The sequence below is a fragment of the Ursus americanus genome, chromosome 12 (assembly GCF_024610735.1).
Source record: "Ursus americanus isolate L20-20 chromosome 12, mUrsAme1.1.p, whole genome shotgun sequence".
NCBI classification, from domain to species: domain Eukaryota; kingdom Metazoa; phylum Chordata; class Mammalia; order Carnivora; family Ursidae; genus Ursus; species Ursus americanus.
Window position 1 is genome coordinate 72,099,655 of NC_142138.1, and position 21,571 is coordinate 72,121,225.

A 21,571-nucleotide genomic window follows, 5' to 3' on the forward strand; every position below is an offset into this window, starting at 1 on the left:
AAATGTGAACTGGGAAGCCTGGGTGGCTTAGATGGATAAACATCTGCCTTCGGCTCAGGTCATGATCTCCAGGTCTTGGGATGGAGCCCCAAGTCAGGCTCCCAGCTCAGGTGGAGTCTGCTTCTCCCTCTCCCTCTCCTTCTGCCTCTCCCTCTGCTTGTGCTCTCTCTGTCTCTCTCCCTCTCAAATGAATAAATAAAATCTTAAAAAAAAAGAATGAATGAGGCAAGGCAGGTGACATGGCAATTCCCTGTAGCCTGAGTGAGATGAAGGTAGACAGCATGCAAACTTCCTGTTTCCCTCTTGTCAGATGTCCTGCTAAGTCACAGGAAGGTGATGAATGGAAGGACAGTCCTGGGAGAATGCCAGACTGTCACCTCCCCTGGTTGTGAAAACAGCAGCATGCTCCAGGCCTGCATCACAACACCCTCCCCCCACCCCTGCACAGAATAAAAGGGCTCCTGCCCTGGGCTCCTCATCCACAGCCTCCTCAGGAACAGCCTTGTCCTGCCTCCTCAGTATTCCGTGAGTATCCCCTCGGCTGAGAGCCTTGGGAAGACAAGCCCAGATCTGCACAGAACCGGCAGGAAGGGGCCCAGACAGTGGGCAGCGGTGGTGAAGGGGCATTATGGTGAGGAAAGAGTCACTGAGGCACCTGTCAGGGGGCTGTGAACTCCCAAAGCCACAGGTCTTCAGGATTCCTTCTATTCTTGTTCTGAGTATGTTGTCAGGGGTGCCCACAGATCCATCTGGCATCCAAGGGCACGTGTCCCCTCTGTGTCCCCATTCCTGTCCCACAGAGCATGGCTTAGAAAGCAGCTTGGTCATGGAGACAAGTGTTTGACAAAACCCACAGGGAGGGGACTTTTGCCTGAAGCTTCTGTGCTCATAATGTTTCTTTTATTTGTTGAAGGTCAAAGTCCTGCAGAGATGTCCTGCCAGCAGAGCCAGCAGCAGTGCCAGCCCCCTCCCAAGTGCCCCTCATCGCCCAAGTGCCCCCCAAAGAGTCCAGCACAGTGCTCCCCCCCAGCCCCTGCTGGCTGTGCTCCTGGCTCCGGGGGTGGCTGTAGCTCCAGCTCTGGGGGCGGCTGCTTCCTGAGCCACCACAGGCACCACGGATCCCACAGATGCCGGCTCCGCAGCTCTGACACCTGTGACAGTGGCAGTGGGCAGCAGTCTGGGGGCTCTGGGTGTGGTCATGGCTCCAGGGGCTGTTGCTGATCTGGGATCCTGTTGCTGAGAGAAATGATTTGAGAGGAAATGGAAATCTAAAATGCCTGGAAAAACCCCATGTAATGCAGTCTTCCCTACATCCCCTTATCTCCCTTTCCTGGCTGAGCAGCTGAAATGCTCCTGGATGTGGGGGAGAGGGTGAGCTCTCTGCAGATGGCCCTGTTTTTGTGTCTTTTCCAGAAGCCCACAGTCTCCCCCTTCTCTGTGTCTCACAATATTACTACCTGTGTCTGACCGGGTAGAAAAATAAAGCTTCTTGTCACATCAACTGCTTCTCCTTTGACTGCGCCACTCAAGGGTACTCAGTGAGTCCCCTCCCTGAATTCCTGTGCGCCCAGCATGCCAGCACCAAGACTAATCCTGGTGTGGGACTAGGACATTAAGGTGTCATGTTTCTCACACAGAGTGGCCCTGGAAACTTCAGGGTGGGGGTGTGGAGAGGGGCTGCTAGCTAAGACCTGACGCTTCTTGTGTGATATGGTGGAGAGGGACCATCTGACGCTGGAATCCCCATCTCCATTGAGGGTGGTATAGAGGATCAGAAATTGAAAAAATGAGACCAAAGAGGAGGCAGAAAGGAAGGTCTGAGGGAGGAAGATCAAGTTAAGCTACAAATGATGAGTTTGAGAGAGAGAGAGAGAGGTGAGCTGCAAAATTAATAAATTCCAAAAATTTATTTTGGAGTTGAAGTTTTTACCTGAGAGAATGCCTGGGGTGTTCAGCATGTGAAGGGCTCTAAGCTCTGACAAAACAGAAAAAAGATAACATGGGAAATGTCCCAGAGGGTTACAGATTAGACACCTGTTAATTTCTTTCAAGAGTTCTCAGGTAAACTGGAACTGATTTTCATTATTTTTTAGCTGTTGAATGCTACTTTTCAATGTCAACAACATCAAAGAGACATAGCCATACAGTTACAGGGGGTCCCAAGTAACTCTTGCTCCAACTTTGGAATAGGACAATATTTATTTATATGCCAAACTGAAATGGTCATTCTTTTTTTTGTTTGTTTTATTTTTTTATTTATTTTTTCATTATAACAATATTTTTTATTATATTATGTTAGTCACCATACAGTACAACCCTGGTTTTTGATGTAAAGTTTGATGATTCATTAGTTGCGTATAACACCCAGTGCACCTCCTTACTACCCATCACCAGAAATGGTCATTCTTGATGAAAACCAAGTGTGCCATTTCACCTGGATCACTATATTTTTGAAATAATGGTACAGAACAATAGGGCCCTGTAACACCCATATAATGGCTCTTGAAATGACTTCAAAAACATGGAAAGACATGTAACTGTGGCTACAGGGAAAATTGACATTTTTGAAAGAAATCAGAGTTTGAACACCGTGATTCCAGACAGAGGACAAAACCTGTCTGATACTCTGGGAATGCAACTGGATAAAATGCATTTTTGTCATTTCAGTTTTTAAAAAGTAACAATTTGAACATTTTTTTCATGTGTCTGTTAGCCATTTGCATGTCTTCATTGGAAAAGTGTCTGTTCATATCTTCTGCCCATTTTTTTATTTGATTATTTGTTTCCCGTGTATTGAGTTTAAGAAGTTCTTTGTAGATCTTGGATACTAATCTTTTATCTGTAGTGTCATTTGCAAATATCTTCTCCCATTCCGTGGGCTGCCTCTTAATTTTTTTGACTGTTTCCTTGGCTGTGCAGAAGCTTTTTATCTTGATGAAGTCCCACAAGTTCATTTTTTCTTTTGTTTCTCTTGCCTTTAGAGATGTGTCATGTGTCCTGAAAAAAATTGCTGTGGCCGATGTCAAAGAGGTTGCTGCCTATGCTCTCCTCTAGGATTTTGATGGATTCCTGTCTCACATCGAGGTCTTTCATCCATTTGGAGTTTATCTTTGTGTATGGTGTGAGAGAGTGGTCAAGTTTCATTCTTTTGCATGTAGCTGTCCAATTTTCCCAGCACCATTTATTGAAGAGACTGTCTTTTTTCCACTGGATGTTTTTTCCTGCTTTGTCAAAGATTAGTTGCCAAAGAGCTGAGGGTCCATTTCTGGGTTCTCTATTCTGTTCCCTTGGTCTATGTGTCTGTTCTTGTGCCAGTACCATGCTGTCTTTGTGATCACAGCTTTGTGGTATAGCTTGAAGTCTGGCAACGTGATGCCCCCAGCTTTGTTTTTCCTTTTCAACAATTCCTTGACACCTAGTGTCCCTTAGGGAAAGCCTCCCAAGAGTATCAGGTGGGATCTGCATGACCTTTGGTCATGCAGAAGTCACATGGCATCATTTCTACCGTATTCAATGAGTTAAAGCAGTCGTAAGCCTGCCTAGATTCAAAAGGGGAAAACAAAGTTCCCATCTCAATGAGAAATGTGTCAAAGAATTTTGGGAAAAGTTTAAAAACATTGAACACTATCCTCATCCTTTCTCCAGTTCACACTACTTACTACTGAAGCCCCGGTGTAAATTTGTGTTCCCACAGTATTTTTAAAGAACTCAGATTTTGGCCATGGCTATAACATACTCAAGCTTTGAAGAGGATGGCTGTTCCTGTAGCCTTGATGTAACAAGAATGTCCAGAATCATTACTGCAACAATAATGTCTTGTCAAAGATATCAAAGGTTTTTACCTATATTTTATTAAATTATTATTTCATTCTAGGAAATTAAGATAAAATACAGTGGAAACATATTATATAACTAATATATATCTACCAGAAACACTGGTAAAATGAAATCAGTCATCTCTATTATCAGTCACATCATTATTATTTCCCCCAAATGTTATTCAAGTCTCATCTCCCTTTTCCCCCCAAAGCTTTCTGGCCGACATGACATGAGCATCCCTATCTGTGACCCACTTCTGTGTCTCTTTGATTAATAGCACAAACAACTTCCTTAGATTTGCAAGTCTTGTCCCTTTAGCAGGTGTAGACTGCTAATCTCTGGCTCTGCTTTTAATTCTAATATCTCTGGTTCATTTTGCTTACTAAATTTTTAGCTTTGTTTTTTTCTTAGACATTTCCAGCTTTATCTTGCTATCTCAAAGAGAAGAGGAGGGATGAGATGTCTGACACCAATGTCCATGTTCTTGGCTAGAACACTATCTTGCCTCCCATTATCTTAGTTCGTTTCCCTTTCAGATTCAGCTTCCCTCAGATGGCAGCTTTATTTCCTCCTTCTTCCAAGAAACTTCTGGCCTAGGCACTCCTGGTTCTTGGGTCTGCTGTGTTCTTTTTAATCCCCTCAGCTGGGCCATTGCAAGACATCCCGGCTTCTACCCTATACTTAAAAGCCATTTTGAAGGCCAAAGACCTCACTCATCACCCACAAGTGAAACCAATGACAATATCTGGACACCTCACTCCTGTCAGGGCAACAGGGAATTGATAGCCATAGGCTATAAGTCCCCTGGACTTCCCACACGCTTACATTATAGTAGGTATCATTCTAGCTCATAATAACCTCATTAATTGTCTATACGATGCTTGCCACACTGTAAGATTCTTAAGGATGGGAACTATGTCTTTTACATAAATGTGTACTCACTACATGTTTGAATGAGTGAAAAAAGGAGGAATGAATGAATGAATGAACGATCAACTAGCCTCCAAAAGTCCTGAGGGTAAGGAGATATTTGCACCATATAGGGACTTCTTTTCTCCCTTCTATCAGAAAAAAAACAAAACAAAACAAAACAAAAAAAACCCTGGGCATGTAATGAGGAAGTGTTGAAGGCCCAGGCTGGAGAGTTTGAAGATGTGCTACTCAGATTATAACCTATCACTGTCACCACTTTCCATGTCTCAGTATTACTAAATCAAAGGAGGAAGAAAGAAAATTTGGGGGTTGATCAGTAATCATCTTGAGTCAGGTCATCTCTGCATGAGACCCTCTGTGTTTCCCTGCTACCTTTAGGTGACCTAAACTGTGGGCTGTGGGTTATACGGTCAAGATCTGCAACAGTGGTAAAGGTGCAAAAGGACTGGATTTATAGTTATATGTACATTTATGCTTATGTATCAGTGTGATGCAATGGTTTACTTTACTTTTTATTTCCTGTAGTATCACTGGGCTGAGATGTCCTGCCAGGATTAACCAACAGCTGTGTAAGCCCCTCCCAACTGCTTAACCTTCAAGTATCCTTTAGAAGTTTGCCTCTTTGTCTCTTTATGTTGTGGTTCCAGTTCTGGAGGAAGCTGCTATCAGAGCCACTATGGGACCGACAGATGCCACTGACAGCACCATCAGAATATTCCGGAGGCTGCAGCTGCTGCCACAGCTCTGGAGGCACCTGTTGTCCTGGGTCATGAGGATCACAGAGCATCAGGGTTGGAGGAACCAGAGGAGCAAATGCCTGTCCCAGTCTGGTGCTTCTCTTCCTCTTTTCCTCTGTGCCACATCTAGGGCTGAGGTTTCGAGATGGAACTTGGAAGGGTCTTTTTTTTTTGGTGCAAAATTGGTGGTTTATTAAAGCACAGGGACAGGACCCGTGGGTAGAAAGAGCTGCTGCCCCAGGTTGTGAGGGGTGGCTGATTATATACTATGGGGTTGGGGGAAGGTAAGGAAAAGGGGAGGTTGAGAAATACTTTCATATGTTAAAGAAGACTCACAAGATACCAGAGGCCTGGCCATTGTCAAGTTAAGGTTGTTTACCCCCTCTAGTAAGGCATGAACATGAAGATAGTTGGGCACTTCCTGGAGGCTGCAGATTATAAGGACATTTAATTGTATCTACATTCCCTTCCAGAAGCTAGGTTATTGATAGAAATGCTTCGTTCCTGTAAACTGCTAAAGACATTTGTAAAATGAGGGAGACTTAACCAGCCCATGAAGCTCATTCGTTTTGCTTTCCAGAGGTCTGTGTTACTCCAATTTATGCCACTGTCTCTGGACTTGTGGAGTTATAAAGATTCTCCACTTGAGCATCTTCTGATTGTGGGTTGCATTTGTACTACTCCACTACCCACCTTCTCCTTCCCAGATAATCCAGGGGTCTTCCCTCCTCCTTTGCTGCCCAGAGAACAGCCCCTACACTGCATGTGATGGGGACCACAAGACCAGAGGAGGAGGAGGGAGGAGGTTTTCCTCCACTCAAAGGGAGTCTCTGGAAACTGAGTCAGATAAAAAATCAGGAATTATCAGGGAAAGTCTTCATGTGTTTTGACCCTGATGTGAGCAAGACTGCAGTCCTGGGGCATCTTTGCTGCTCCCACTTCCTCCTCTTCTTCATGGAACTCCTCCCTATAGACCCAAGCTCTCCATCCTGCACCTGCTAGGCCCACATACTTAGAACCCCTTACTTGGTGAGCTTTCCTTCTGTGCCCCTATTTCAAATTCTTCACTTTTTATGCACTACGACCTTTCCTCTCTTGGTCTTCATTTGATGGTTGGTCAACCGGTCTCCTCCTCCATCCACTTTGGGCTTGTTCTTTGCCCACTTTTGATTCCCTGTCACCCGGTCATTCAGTCAGGCAACCCAGAACTATGTTCTTACAGGAACTCCATGAACAGACCCTGGGCCTCCCAACATCACATCGGATCTCACCTCATTTCACACAGGCAAACTCCAAGGTTTCACTCATCTGTCCTCACCAATACCTCTGCCTAACCGACCTCTAACCTAAGGCACAAACCCCAAAGGATCTTGTGAGTTGGGGTTGGGGGTGGGTATGAGCCACTATGTTTCTGTTCTGAGACAGGCTTCTGCACCTAGTGTTGTATGGCCTGCTGGGGCAAAGACACAGACACTAGACAAAAGTTGCAATGTGAAAGAAAAGCTTTATTTTTTCACAGAGACATGAAAGAGAAGGGAAGCCTTGAGCTCCTGGAGACCAGCAGGATATCCCCTGTGGGAGAACACTGGAAATCTTCAAGGAGTAGCTCAGTGGGGGGGGGGGGGGGCAGGAACAAAATGCACCACCCAGGGCTACTTATGGTCATTTTGGAGTCATTTTGGAGCTTTCTATTTTCAAATGCTTTTATTTAATGTCATGACCTGGGTCAGCAGCCACACTTGGATTTGGGGCCACAGTTGGAGCCCCCAGGCTGTGGCCGTTACCACTGTTGCAGGAGTGGGACATCCATGGTACCTGCAGCTCCTGCAGTGGCTCAGGCAGCAGCCACCCCCAGAGCGTGGAGTGCAGCTGCAGGGTGCTAGAGGCAAGCATTGTGCTGGGCTCAGGAAGCACTTGGGTGACGAGAGGCACTTGGGAGGAGGCTGGCACTGTTGCTGGCTCTGCTGGCAGGACATTGTGGCGGGAAGGCAAACAAAGTGCATGTCAATGCATACTGAGACTTCAGGCCAGTGTTTCCTCATTTACCTGTACATCCTTTCCCCTCAGCTCATTTGCTCCCAAACCAAGAGCAGAAGAGAAATGGAAGCTGTCTGGAGTTACGTGGGCCGATATGCTGTCTGTCCTGCCAACCGAGAGGCACAGGAAAGCCAGCCACAGACCCTGGCGAGTCTCCTGGACCACTGCATGCTCCCCACAGCAGGCAGGCCCCACAGTTGCCCATGAACAGCGCCCCCGTGGGCATTTGGTGCACACAGCAACGCAGCCCCTTTTCCTTCAGCATTGGTGTTGAGGATGGAAATCACAGCTGGGTGAGGAGGCAGGGAAGGTATGTCTGTCAAGACAAGGAAAGGAGAGATCCTGAGGTCAATTGAATCACAGAGCCCCTGGCATGGCTTGTGGACTCTTCTTCACAATCTGATTTTTCCCATCCCTTGCTGTCCACCCTGGGTCTCTTTCTGCTACCTCCATCCTATCTTCCTGCTTCCCTCTCCTTACTAAAGCACAGACACATCTGCTCAACCCCATCAGCTCAAGCTGTCCCCAAGCTAGACACTTACCTGATTCTGTGGAAGTGGAAGGCTCTTCCTCAGGCAGTTGTGGACAGAGGAGCCCAGTACCTGAGCTCCTGTATACTGAGCATTACGACATGCAGTTCAAGTATGTCCTTTTCCTCAACCCAAGGTGACAGTACCAGATATTCCCAGGACCAGGCTTTCCACATTTTCCTAGGGACATATTTTGAGGAATGACAAAAAGGAAGCAGGCAATATCGATGACAGTCCAATTATCCATGGCACAGTTCCACTAACTGCCATTCCACTTTTATCTGTACATTTGCACTCAGGATATATCCTTGTGGGCATGGTAATATGGAGACAAAGAGAACTGCTCTTGGCTAGCTCAGAGTCTCTCAGAAAGACAGATGGACAACTGAACAACTATGTCGAGTCCATGTACTAACTGATGCAGCACAGATGTGTGCAAGCAAGATGTGTGTGGTCAAAGGCCACTTTGAGAGTCAGTTCTCCACTGCTCTGTAGATTACCTCATGGAGTGAAGTGTTAATGGTGTTGATTAAGCTAAGCTTACTGGATCTTGGAAGCAGAAGAATGGAACTGGGACCATGGCTTGAAACTCGGAGCCCTTAAGAGAACCTGTGGCATCTGGAATGCAATGTAGGGGTGGGTGAGTGGGAGAGAACAGTGTTAGGATAGGTGTTGATGGAGGAGTAGGATGATGTGAAAATGTGATCTTCATCTGTGGGGCTAACAGAAAACACAATTAATGGAAAACAAAGAACATCTGTTTGTGGGTTGTCTGTGGGATGTATAAAGTTGAATCTAATTCTATGTATTACATTAATAATTGATGAAGAATTTGTTAGATTTGTTGATAATGATGAGGTTGATGGAGTTGTATGCATTTCACTTAATGAATAACTTTGGTAATCCTTGAGGTTTGTATATGGTGAATTCATGTGAACTGAATTTTATTTTCCATTTGGTTGAAATTAAATTAATATTTGCCATAAATTCATCATTGAATTCCTTTGTAGTAATATAATAAAATATGTTATAGTTTCCATAGAAAAACCATTTCATGAATTAAAAAGAATTTTTTATTATACCATGTATTTCCAAAGAAAATCATCACCACTAAGATGGTATTAAGTTTCTAATAATCATGAACTTAAATTATATTGTAATTTTAAACATAACATTATTTTGGTCAGAGTAAATGCAAAACTGTAGAATCAGATACTTCTTCTTTGGCACAAAATACACTGTAAGGGGATGTTAGTTCCTTCTTCTTCCCATTTGCCTGTCCCTCCACTTTGAACAATTGTGATACCATGAGTTCATTCAGGAATTTTGAGGACTTGTTAACAGGGAAGAGGAATTCAGATGGGGAACTGGTGATAGGCTTGGGCAGGCATTCATGTTTTTAGGAACATACTACTGCCTGCAGAATGGGGTCCCCAAAGTGCTATGTTCTGATTTACCCTCAGAGTTAAGCTGGAAGTGACATTGACCTTATGTTATCAAGAGCTCCCACTCATTCCACCCTGCCATAGAGATACCGTAATGAAAAGAGACCATTACAAAGGATGAAAATAGGCACTTGTGAAATGCTGGATTATGTGCTGTGGCTCAGAAAAGGAGGGAGTGGAAGGAAACATAGCTCTATTTGCACTGCCATTCTGACTTTGCCTGTAGAGCTGGGCATAAGAATATAGCAAATGGAGGGACTCAGCCTGAGGGAAAGGGTGCCATCGAAGAACCCTGGGCCTTTTGCCAGCTCAATTCTTAGCTGCGTCCCTGTCTTACATCACAAAAGACAGATTTGCCCTGAGCCATCACTTGCTTTCTGTTCTGGAATTCTTTCTCATTAATTTATCCCCATGCTTCTTTATTGACAAACCATTTGTTGGGCATCAGCTGAAGGCCAGACACCACACTCAGCATCAGGGATCTAGCAGTGAAAGAGAGAGACACAGCCTCTGTCCTCAGAGAACTTGGTAACCAGCCAATAGGACAAGAATCAAACACAACAATGATGAATGTTCATTCCCAAAGGGGAAATTCAGCTCTTTTGTGGGGGTGAGAGGCGAACCTAATCTAGAACTCAGATAGTTCCAGGAGTCTACACTGTCTTTTTTCATCATCCATGGTTTTTAAGAATAAGTACAGACTATTTTCAGTCCAAACTCAGGTGATCTTGGGTGTTTGCCAGATAAGAATCAGATTGTGATACAAATCACATGAATTGGTGAAGAGCTAAGGGATTAAAACCTCCCAGAGACTCTAGGTGCCGTTGTTCCTATGGAATGCAATGGATTTCTGAGTCACTTTCCTAAGTCCTGCCCCAGCTTCCTACATTGTTGTTTTTATGCCAATTGCCTTCCATCTCTTCTTTCTGGAGAAGAGGAGTCATAGTCCCCACTTCAGAGCCCACCTTCTTGATGATCAGATGCAGAGAGGCAGGTGTCCTGGACTGACAAGAACGTCTCCTCAACTCCAATGTGAGGGCAACTCAGGTGTGAAATATAGCAGTGGAGTATTCATTCCAGGCAGTCCAGACACTATGCAGTCCTGTGGGCTCAACCTAGTTTAGCTGATTGAACCTTTGGAAAAGTTGATCAACTGGTTATGCCACATGGTGCAGCATTGCAGATTTTTTATGCTCCTCTCAGCCACCATGTTGTCTTTATGAAAAGGAATATGGAATTATAGGTACAGATCAAGCATTATAGATTCAATTCCAGGAAATGCATCTTGACCAAGATGGGTCAGTGACAAACTAATCAACCAACCAAGGACTGCACATACAAGCACATGTGAAACAATTTTTGTCAATCAGTCAATCGCTTCCTAATTCAAGTCTTCCCCATCACCAAGACCATCTATATTCTGTGAAATCTAGTTAAAATCATTTATAAAGAAGGTGAAATGAGGAAGCCTAGAAATCTATCTTGGCTTCCAATTTGAGTATACGTTTCCCTGGGTTCCACTCTGGTCCTAATTACCCCCTTTGGGATATAAGCACAGGCCCATTTCTACCGAAAATGTTGCTGATTGACTCTGAATCAAGCTCTAACAAGGTTTTGAAGGCACACACATTGTTTTGTGAAGATCGTGGCTAGATCCCCAAAGCTGAAAACAATAGGAACCAAAATGTCTCTCTTTCCACAGACAACATGAGCAGGTAAAGCCCCATGGGACTTACTATGCAGTGTCAGGACTGGCCCTATCACCTTCCATCTTCACTGCCCCTGTCTCCCACCTACATTCTAACCTGTGTAAAGGGAAGACTAGGAAAAGAGAAAAATTGTCACATAGCAGATCATCATCTTGAAAGAAAGGTCTGTGGCATTTTTTTCTCCTCCCCATAGAGGTAGGAGGATGCTCTTTGCATATAGCCAAGTAAAGAGGCTCCAAAAGGACCACTCACTTGGTTAGAGGTGTCTGCAAGAAAGAGAGAGAAGCATTTCAATCCTTTTTTTAGGCTATCATGTTGTATCTATTCTCCATTCCTACTGTGTTGGGAGGAAAGGAATAGGCAGTTTAGAGAAAACCAGCAGTCTGAGGCTAGCTTGCATGCTTACTGTTTGGTGGGGCAATTGGACACAGGGGGTGGCAGCCAGGCTTGAGCTGTTGTGCCCTGCTAAGGAGGGTTGTCTAAAGACAAAGAGCAATAAGTCAACACAAAATCTATGTCATAATGCTTGTTGGAAGATCCTGGCAGGTCACACGTCTTCTACAAGAAAGCCAACAATAACAGGCTGTGTTTGGTAGCAGGACCAGTTAATAGGGGATGTTTCACTCTCTCTACTCTCAACCTCTTGTCAGCCTTTGCATAATTTATCTGGGAAAAGAAAAGTCTATCAGAAGTGGAAGGGAGGATCTGAGATTAAAGTTTAAATTATATTAAATTGGACATTTCCTGGGGGGAGAGGGAAGATGGCTGAAGAACAGGTGACCCGCATTTCATCTGGTCGCTTGAATTCAGCTAGTTATCTATCAAATCATTCTGAACACCTGTGAATTCAACCTGAGATCTAAGAAAATAATTGCTGCAATTCTACAAATAGAAAAGTGATAACTTTTTGCAAGGTAGGAGGTGCGGAGACCTGAATCTGAGGGGATATATGAGAAGATAAACCGGGGGAGGGGGAGCGTCCATAAGCCAGCTGCTAGAAAGTGATATAGCAGCGGAGTGCAAAATCAGAACTTTTAGAAATCTGCTTCTGTGAGGGACATCCCTACCTGAAAGGTGCTTAGGTGGCCAAGTGGGGCAGAATCCTAGGTGGGACAGTGTGGTCTCAGGATCCCCAGGGTCACAGAAAGAACAGTGGTGCCTGAGTACAGCAGAGTTCCCGAGCTTTGGAGTGGAGGAAGCCAGCTACAATTAGGGAACCCCAGAATGGCCTCTCAGCTAGGTGTTGCCATAAACCAGGAGCCACTGCACAATTGTGTGGCTGCTCTCCAAGCAGGGGCTCAGCAAGTGACAACTGCTGGGAGACCCTGTACCTTCCCCAGGGAGGAATGGCATGGTGCATGCACAATCAAGCAACCACTCCTCAAGCAGGGGCCCAGTGAGCTGGGAGGCTCTAGTGAGATCTCCCCTACCCCCACCCTGGGAGAATTGGTGCGGGTGTGCAGTATAGGAGTCTGTGGAGTTTGGTACATCAAAGGGGATTAACTGCTTTTCCCTGAGGGTTCACTGAAGAGTGAGGGTCCCAATCTTTCAGCTCTAGGGCACTCCCATTTAACTGTTTTTTCATCCTCTAAAGCCGCATGGAAAGTCTTCAGGGAACAAAAGCCACATAGAGCAACCTGGATCAGCTTACACTGAGTCTGGCCCTCTGGTAAGGGGTGGTACAACTCTACCCAGGCAAAGACACTTGAGAATGAGTGCAACAGGCCCCTCCTCTAGAAGACCAGCAGGAACATCCGTCAAATACCAAGCTTATGGATCACTCAGAACTGAAAAACTCTTGCACTAGGGGGAAATAGTATTTGGAATTTGAGGATTTTTCTCATGGGGCTTTAGTCTTTCAGTTTAAAATTTTTTTTTCCTTTTTTCTTTTTTCCTCCCTTTTCAACTAGTTTCTTGTTTTATCAACTCTTTGTTTTTAAGTCTTGTTTTAATTTTCATTATTACATTTACATTTTACACATATATTCTTCATTTTTTACTTCCTTTCACAGTATTTAATTATACACACACACACACACACACACGCACGCACAGTTTTTCTGTCTTTACAACTTCTGGATTTAGTGTCTTCTAACAAACAGACCAAAATAGACCCAGGACCAAGTGGACTACCCTGGTTTAACGACTTGTGAGATTATATCCTCCCCCCTTTCTTCTTTTCTTTTTTGGTTTCTGACCCCTTCGGATTTGTCTACTGTGTACTTCACAGGGGTTATGGTTGATATTTTTGATTTTGTTCTCTTGTTCATCTGTTCTTCTCTGAGCAAAATGATGAGGAGAAATTCACAATAAAAGAAAGAACCAGAGGTAACACTCACTGCCGCAGATCTAAGCAACATGGATATAAGTAAATGTCAGAGCTGGAATTCAGGATAACAATTATAAATTTACTAGCTGGGCTTGAGAAAAGCATAAAAGACACTGGAGAATCTCTTACTACAAAAATAAAAACTAATCAGGCCTAAATTAAAGATGCTTTAACTGAGATGTAGTCTAAGATGGATGCTCTAACAACTAGGGTAAATGAGGCAGAAGAAAGAGTTAGTAGCAAAGAAGACAAAATGATGGAAAGAAAGGAAGCTGAAGAAAAGAGAGAAAAACAATTAAGGGGCTATAAAGGGAGTCTTCTAGTGAAACACTACTAGAATTATTGGGGCCCCAGAGGAAGAAGAAGGAGAGAGAGGGACAAAAGACATATTTGAGCAGATCATAGTTAAGAACTTCCCTAATCTGGGGAAAAAAACAGACATTCAAGTCCAGGAGGTAGAGAGAATCCCCCTCAAAATCAATAAAAATAGATCAACACCCTGACATATAATAGTGGAGCTTGCAAATTTCAGAGATAAAAAGAAAATCATGAAGGCATCTCAAGACAAGAGGTCCTTAATGTACAGGGGTAGGGACATTAGACTGGCAGTAGACCTATTCACAGAGACCTGGCAGGCCAGAAAGGGTGGGTATAATATATTCAGGGCATGAAATGAGAAAAACAAACAGTCAAGAATACTTTATCCAGCAAGGCTGTCGTTCAGAATGGAAGGAGGGATAAAGAGCTTCCAGGACAATCAGAAACTAAAAGAATTTGTGATCACTAAACCCTGCAAGAAATATTAAAGGGGATCCTGTAAGCAAAGAGAGAGCCCAAAAGCAATATAGACCAGAAAGAAACAGAGAGAATATACAGAAACAGGGACTTGACAGGTAATACAATGGCACTAAATTCCTATCTTTCAATAGTTACTCTGAATGTAAATGGGCTATTAAATGCTCAAATTAAAAGACACAGGGTATCAGATTGGAGAAAAAAGCAAGACCCATCCATATGCTATCTACAAGAGACTCATTTTAGACCCAAAGACACCTCCAGATTGAAAATGAGGGGGTGGAGAATGATTTATCATGCTAATGGACATCAAAAGAAAGCTGGGGGAGCAATCCTCATATCAGACAAATTAGATTTTAAACCAAAGACTGTAGTAAGGGGTGAAGAGGGACACTATATCACACTTAAAGGATGTATCCAACAAGAGGACCAAACAACTATAAATATTTATGCTCCTAACTTAGGAGCAGCCAATTATATAAAGCAATCAATAATCAAATTAAAGAAATGCATTGATAATAATACAAAAACAGTAGGGGACCTCAACACCCCACTCACAACAATGGACAGATCATCTAAGCAGAAGGTCAACAAGAAAACAAGGGCTTTGAATGACACTCTGGACCAGATGGACTTGACAGATATATAGAGAGCATTCCATCCCAAAGCAACAGAGTACACGTTCTTCTCAAGTGCAAAGGCACATTCTCCAGAATAGATCACATACTGGGTCACTAACAGTACGAAAGATTGGGATTACTCCCTACATATTTCAGACCACAAGTCTTTGAAACTGGAACTCAATCACAAGAAGAAATTTGGAAGAACTCAAATACTTGGAGGTTAAAGAGAACGCCCCAAAGAATGAATGGGTCAACTTGGAAATTAAAGAGAATTAAAAAAATTCGTGGAAACAGATAGAAATGAAAACACAACTGTTCAAAACCTTTGGTCCTAATAGGGAAGCACATTGCAATCCAAGCCTTTCTCAAAAATTTAGAAAAGTCTCAAATACACAACGTAGTCTTACACCTAAAGAAGCTAGAGAAATAACAAATAAAGCCAACTAAGCAGGAGAAGAGAAATGATAAAGATTAGGGCAGAAATCAATGAAATAGAAACTAGGAGAACAGTAGAGCAGATCAATGAAACTAGAAACTTGTTGTTTGGAAGAATTAATAAGATTGATAAACCCCTTGAGAAAGGACCCAAATAAAATCATGTATGAAAGGGGAGAGATCATGACCAATACCAAGGAAATACAAACAATTTTAAGCACATAGTATGAGCAACAATATGCCAACAAATTAGTCAATCTGGAAGAAATGGATGCATTCCCGGAAACTTATAAACGCCAAACTGAAACAGGAAGAATAGAAACCTGAATAGATCCAAAACCAGCAAGGAAATTGTAGCAGTATCAAAAAATCTCCCAAAAAACAAGAGTCCAGGGCCAGATGGCTTTCCAGAGAAATTCTACTAAACATTTAAAAAGAATTAATACCTATGCTTCTGAAGCTATTACAAAAAATTTTAAAAAGGTGGAAAATTTCCAAACTTGTTCTATGAAGCCAGCATTACCTTCATTCCAAAACCAGACAAAGACCCCGTCAAAAAGGAGAAGTACAAACTAATATTCCTGATGAACATGGATGCACAAATTCTCACCAAGATACTAACCAGTAAGATCCAACAGTACATTAAAAGGATTATTCACCACTACCAGGTGAGATTTATTCCTAGGATGCAAGGATGGTTCAACATTCTCAAATCAATCAACGTGATACATCACATTAATAAAAGAAAGGACAAGAGCCATATGATACTCTCAATAGGTGCAGAAAAAAGTATTTGACAAAGTCCAGCATCCTTTCTTGATTAAAACTCTCTACAGTGTAGGGATAGATAGAACATACCTCAATATCATAAAGGCCATCTACAAAAAGCCCACAGCAAATGTCATTCTCAATGGGGAAAAACTGAGATATTTTCCCCTAAGGTCAGGAACACAACAGTGATGCCCACTCTCACCACTGTTGTTCAACACAGTACTAGAAATCCTAGCCTCAGTGATCAGACAATACAAAGAAATAAAAGGTATCTAAATCAGCAAAGAAGAAGTCTAATTCTTACTTTTCACAGATCACATGGTACTTTACGTGGAAAACCCAAAGACTCTACTCCAAAATTGTTAGAACTCATACAGCAATTCAGCAACATGGCAGGACACAAAATCAATGTGCAGAAATCAGTGGCAATTCTATACACTAACAATGTAACTGAAGAAAGAGAAATTAAGGAATCAATTCCATTTAGAGTAGCACCAATAAACATAAGATACCTAGGAATAAAGTTAACCAAAGAGGTGAAAGAGCTATACTCTAGGAACTACAGAACATTTATGAAAGAAATTGAGGCAGACACAAAGAGATGGAAAAACAGTCCATGTTCATGGATTGAGAGAATAAACATTGTTAAAATGTTTATGCTGCCCAGACCAATCTACACTTTCAGTGCAATCCCTATCAAAATACCATCGACATTTTTCACAGTGCTGGAACATACAATCCTAAAATTTGTATGGAACCAGAAAAGACCCCAAATAGCCAAAAGAATGTTGAAAAAGAAAACGAAACCTGGAAGCATCACATGCCAGACTTCAAGCTATATTACAAAGCTGTGATCATGAAGACAGTATGGTACTGGCGCAAAAACAGACACATATATCAATGGAACAGAGTAGAGACTCCAGAAATTGACCCTCAACTCCATGGTTAACTATCTCTGGCAAAGCAGTAAAGAATATCCAATGGAAAAAGGACAGTCTCTTCAACAAACGGTGTTGGAAAATTGGACAGCCACATGCAGACCATTCTCTTACACCATACCCAAAGATAAACTCAAAATGAATGAAAGACCTAAATGTGAGACAGGAATCCATCAAAATCCTAGAGGAGAACACAGGCAGCAACTCTTTGACCTCGGCTGCAGCAAATTCTTGGTAGACACGTCTCTAAAGGCAAGGGAAACAAAAGCATAAATGAACTATTGGGACATCATCAAGATAAAAACTTCTGCACAGCAAAAGAAACAGTCTACAAAACTAAAAGGCAGCCCACGGAATGGGAGAAGATATTTGCAAATGACATATCAGATAAAGGGCTAGCATCCAAGTTCTATAAAGAGCTTCTCAAACTCAACACCCAAAAATCAAATAATTCAGTCAAGAAATGGGTGGAAGACATGAACAGACATTTCACCAAAGAAGACATACGAATGGGCAACAAACACATGAAAAAATGCTCCACATCACTGGGCATCAGGGAAATACAAATCAAAACCACAATGAAATACCACCTCACACCAGTCAGAAGGGCTAAAATTAACAAGACAGGAAACAACAAATGTTGGTGAGGTTGTGGAGAAAAGGAACCCTCTTACATTGTTGGTGAGAATGCAAGTTGGTACAGCCACTCTGGAAAACAGTATGGAAGTTCCTCAAGAAGTTAAATGTAGAGCTACCCTATAACCCAGCAATTGCACTACTAGGCATTTACTCTAAAGATATGAATGCAGTGATCCGATGGGACACCTGCACCTCAATGTTCATAGCAGCAATGTCCACAATAGTCAAACTGTGGAATAAGCCTAGATGTCCATTGACAGATGAGTGGATAAAGAAGTTGTGGTATATATACACACACACAATTAAATATTACTCAGCCATCAGAAAGGATGAATACTTACAATTTACATTGACGTGGATAGATCTGGAGGGTGTTATGTTGAGGGAAATAAGTCAATCAGAAAGGGTAATTATCATGATTTCAACTCATATGTGGAATATAAGAAACAGCACAGAGGATCATTGGGTAAGGGAGGGAATAGTGAATGGGAAGTCATCAGAGAGAGAGAAAAACCACGAGAGACTCTTAACTATAGGAAACAAACTGAGAGTTCCTGGAGGGGAGGCGAATGGGGTAATGGGATAATTGGGTGATGGGCATTAAGAAGGGTATGTGATGTGATGAGCACTGGGTGTTATACACAACTAATGAATTCTTGAACTCTACATCTGAAACTAATGATGTACTATATGTTGGCTAATTGAATTTAAATTAAAAAAACGAAAAAATTTAAAAAATGCATTAAATTGGACTGGGCTGGGCTTTGGGCTTTTTAAAAAATACTTATACTTACAGGTGAATGGAAAGGCAAGTAATGAGTCCAAAAGGGCTTCCAGTGACTGGAAAGGATGATTCATTTTAGCACAGGAGGAGGAAGCATTTCAGAAAAAGTAAAAACATTTCTTGTTTGTGCAGCACTGAACTCAGACCTTTCATTTTTATATCAAATGCATTTCTGGGGTCCTCTTCCACATTGAAGAATGAATGCTTCATTGTTTAACCAGGTCACATCTCCCAAGAATTAGTGCTGTTAAATCAGTACGTGTGTGTGTGTGTGTGTGTGTGTGTGTGTGTGTGTGCATGCACATGCACATGTGTTTATTAAGAAGTTTGGGAAATGCTGAACATATATCTACCCGTGAAATCTTTGCATTACCAAATGCTCCCCTTCTCCCTACCCTCTCAATTCCTATAGGACAGCAATGAATGAAGGAGGGTCAGATTTTCAAGTTTTTCTGGTCTTCAACCAGCTCCCATACTTAGTAAATGCAGTGCCATTTCTGGAAGGGTGAAAGTGTGGGAAGTACCCCTAAACACAGTGGGTGGGTAGGGGGTACCCAGAAAAATAAGTTTTGTAATTTCACATATTCAGATGCAACCTCTGAATGGGGTCTGGGAAACAGGGAGTGAGCATTTCCAAGGTATGGAGAAAATGATACATTTTGGAAGATCAGACTAGATGAGTTTTTGGGGGAGAAGCAGATACCTTCCCTGGATGCAATGCAATCTTCTCAGTCCCAACAGGTTGAGGAGAATAGGTTGGGGAGGAGCTTCAGGCCAGGAAAGTTACTTACCTCTTGGACTTCTGGTTCACCTAATGCTGTTCCTCTGAGTCCTTGGGCCCTAGATTAGCAATAGTCCCTGGACCTGTGGCAGCAGCCAGAGCGCTCAGCTACTGACCACTGCACTGCCATGGAAGTAGGATCTCTGCTGGCTATGATAGGATTGCAGGGCCTAGGTCCACTCAAGCAGAAGCCATACCCAGAGCTGAAGCCATGGCAGGAAGATGCTGCACAGAAGGCATTTGAAGGGCACTTGGGAAACTGCTTAGGTGTGGAGCCCTTAGGAAGTGTTTGATACAGCCAACAGTTTCGCTGGCAGCATATCTTAGCAGAACTAATTCAGATGAATCAAATAGCATTCAGGTTTTTTTTCTTATGAAATTTAATCACATATGTGGGCAATATATAGATTAAAATAAACAAGAATCAGAAAGAAAACTCTACCCAGGGTACATTCTTTAAGAAGATCCCTTCTCTAGGTAAATATAGATAGGTATATATATATGTGTGTGTGTGTGTGTATTTATATCTATCATCTATCTATCTATATCTATCTATCTATCTATCATCTATCTATCTATCAATCATCTATTATCTATCATCTATCTATCTATCTATCTATCATCTATCTATCTATCTATCTATCTATCTATCTATCTATCTATCATCTATCTATCTATCATCTATCTATCATCTATCTATCTATCTATCTATCTATCTATCTATCTATCATCTATCTATCTATCATCTATCTATCTATCATAATCTATCTATCAATCATCTATCTATCTATCTCTCCATAGATCTATATAGCTTCAGCCAGCTACTTGTAGAAACTCATCCATTAGATGTTGAGGAGTGGCTGGGCTAAGTGTCACTTTACCTTGGCCTTCAAGTCTATCATTCCAAGGCTCATGCCTTCTCTGGCTAAACTTCTCTCTATTGCCCGTCCTCTTCCCTTTTTCCTTACTCCTTCATTCCCACCTCTTCTTCCTAGGCTTGTGCCTGTCACAGAATGGCTTACCTGGTTTCTGATAAGATGTCCTTCCTGTGGTCAGATCAGAGGAAGATCTTGTGACAAGGGCACCTTTCCTGAGAGATCTGAGCTCTGAGATGTGGTGTGGCTCTCAGAGGAGCAGGTGGAGGCTTTTACACAAGCAGAGAGGATGATGGCCATTCTTGGCATTCTCCTACCTTCTCACTCATCCCTTCCAAGGTGGCTCTGTGAGGGCTCCCAAGGGGCCTTTCCAATGCCTGTGGATGAGAGAAAGTTCATCAAGACACATCCTTTCCTTAGGCTGGGGATCCCCAAAGAAAACAATCATTGGGTTAGAGATTTGGGGGCTCTAGGTCTCAGTGTGTTTATCCTTTCTTAGGAAACATCTGGTCACACCCTCACCTTGAACCTGTTTGAAAGAGGGCAGGAGGAAGGGAGATCAGTTGGTGACAACTGGGGCTGAGAGAGCAGAGTGGATTAAGAGACTTTGTAGGAAGTATATATAAAACTTAGTGACTCATTGCCTGTGCAAGATGAAGAATGTGAGTTAATCAAGTATGGTGCCATCAGTGCCCAGTCTGACAGCTAAGGGAACAGAATTATCATGACTGAGAGCAGGAAGAAAGGTGGAGAGCTCTTTTTACAGAATTTTGAGCCTGAGATCAAAGTAGGACTTTGAAGTGGATGTATGCCCAGGATGTTTGGAGAGATGAGCCAGGAACCTGGTGACTTTCTAGTCAAAAGAGACCTGGAGAGGAACTTCTAAAACACATTCTGATTATTTTCTTTCTCCTTTCCCTGTTCCTCTCTCACTTTGTCAGCCTTCCTTCCTTCCTTCCTTCCTTCCTTCCTTCCTTCCTTCACCCTGTTCACCAAGAACCTATTGAGTCCCTTGTATGAAGGAGTCAGTAGATAGTACCTATGATGTTTCTTTTGTCATGGGGTTTCCAGCTAGCTGGAAGTGGTGAGACAGCACAAAAATATCTAAAATTATAAACCACTGATGTCAAAATTCATGGAGGATGTGTCCACATTATTAATAGCACAATGTTCTCAGTAGTTCTCAGCTTATGGTACAACTGTGAGTATCCCCAGACATTATGGGATGCATGTACTAGAGACTCTTCATTTCCCTCTCTGAGCACACATATCCATACACATTATCCACATATACACACGTACACTAGCCCATCTGCTGTTCTGTTACAAATGCCTCTGTCACACAGAGTGAGAAGAACATGGATGACATCACCAAGGCTATTTCTGTGTTA

General features: G+C 42.6%; 1 protein-coding gene across 1 annotated transcript; it reads left to right on the top strand.

Moving 5' to 3' along the window:
* Window positions 1-930: 930 nt before the first annotated feature.
* Window positions 931-1,221, top strand: LOC123787772 (late cornified envelope protein 3D-like). Its single transcript, XM_045790670.2, has one exon. The coding sequence runs from the start codon at window positions 931-933 to the stop codon at window positions 1,219-1,221; it is 291 nt and encodes a 96-aa protein (XP_045646626.2).
* The last annotated feature ends 20,350 nt before the right edge of the window (window positions 1,222-21,571 follow it).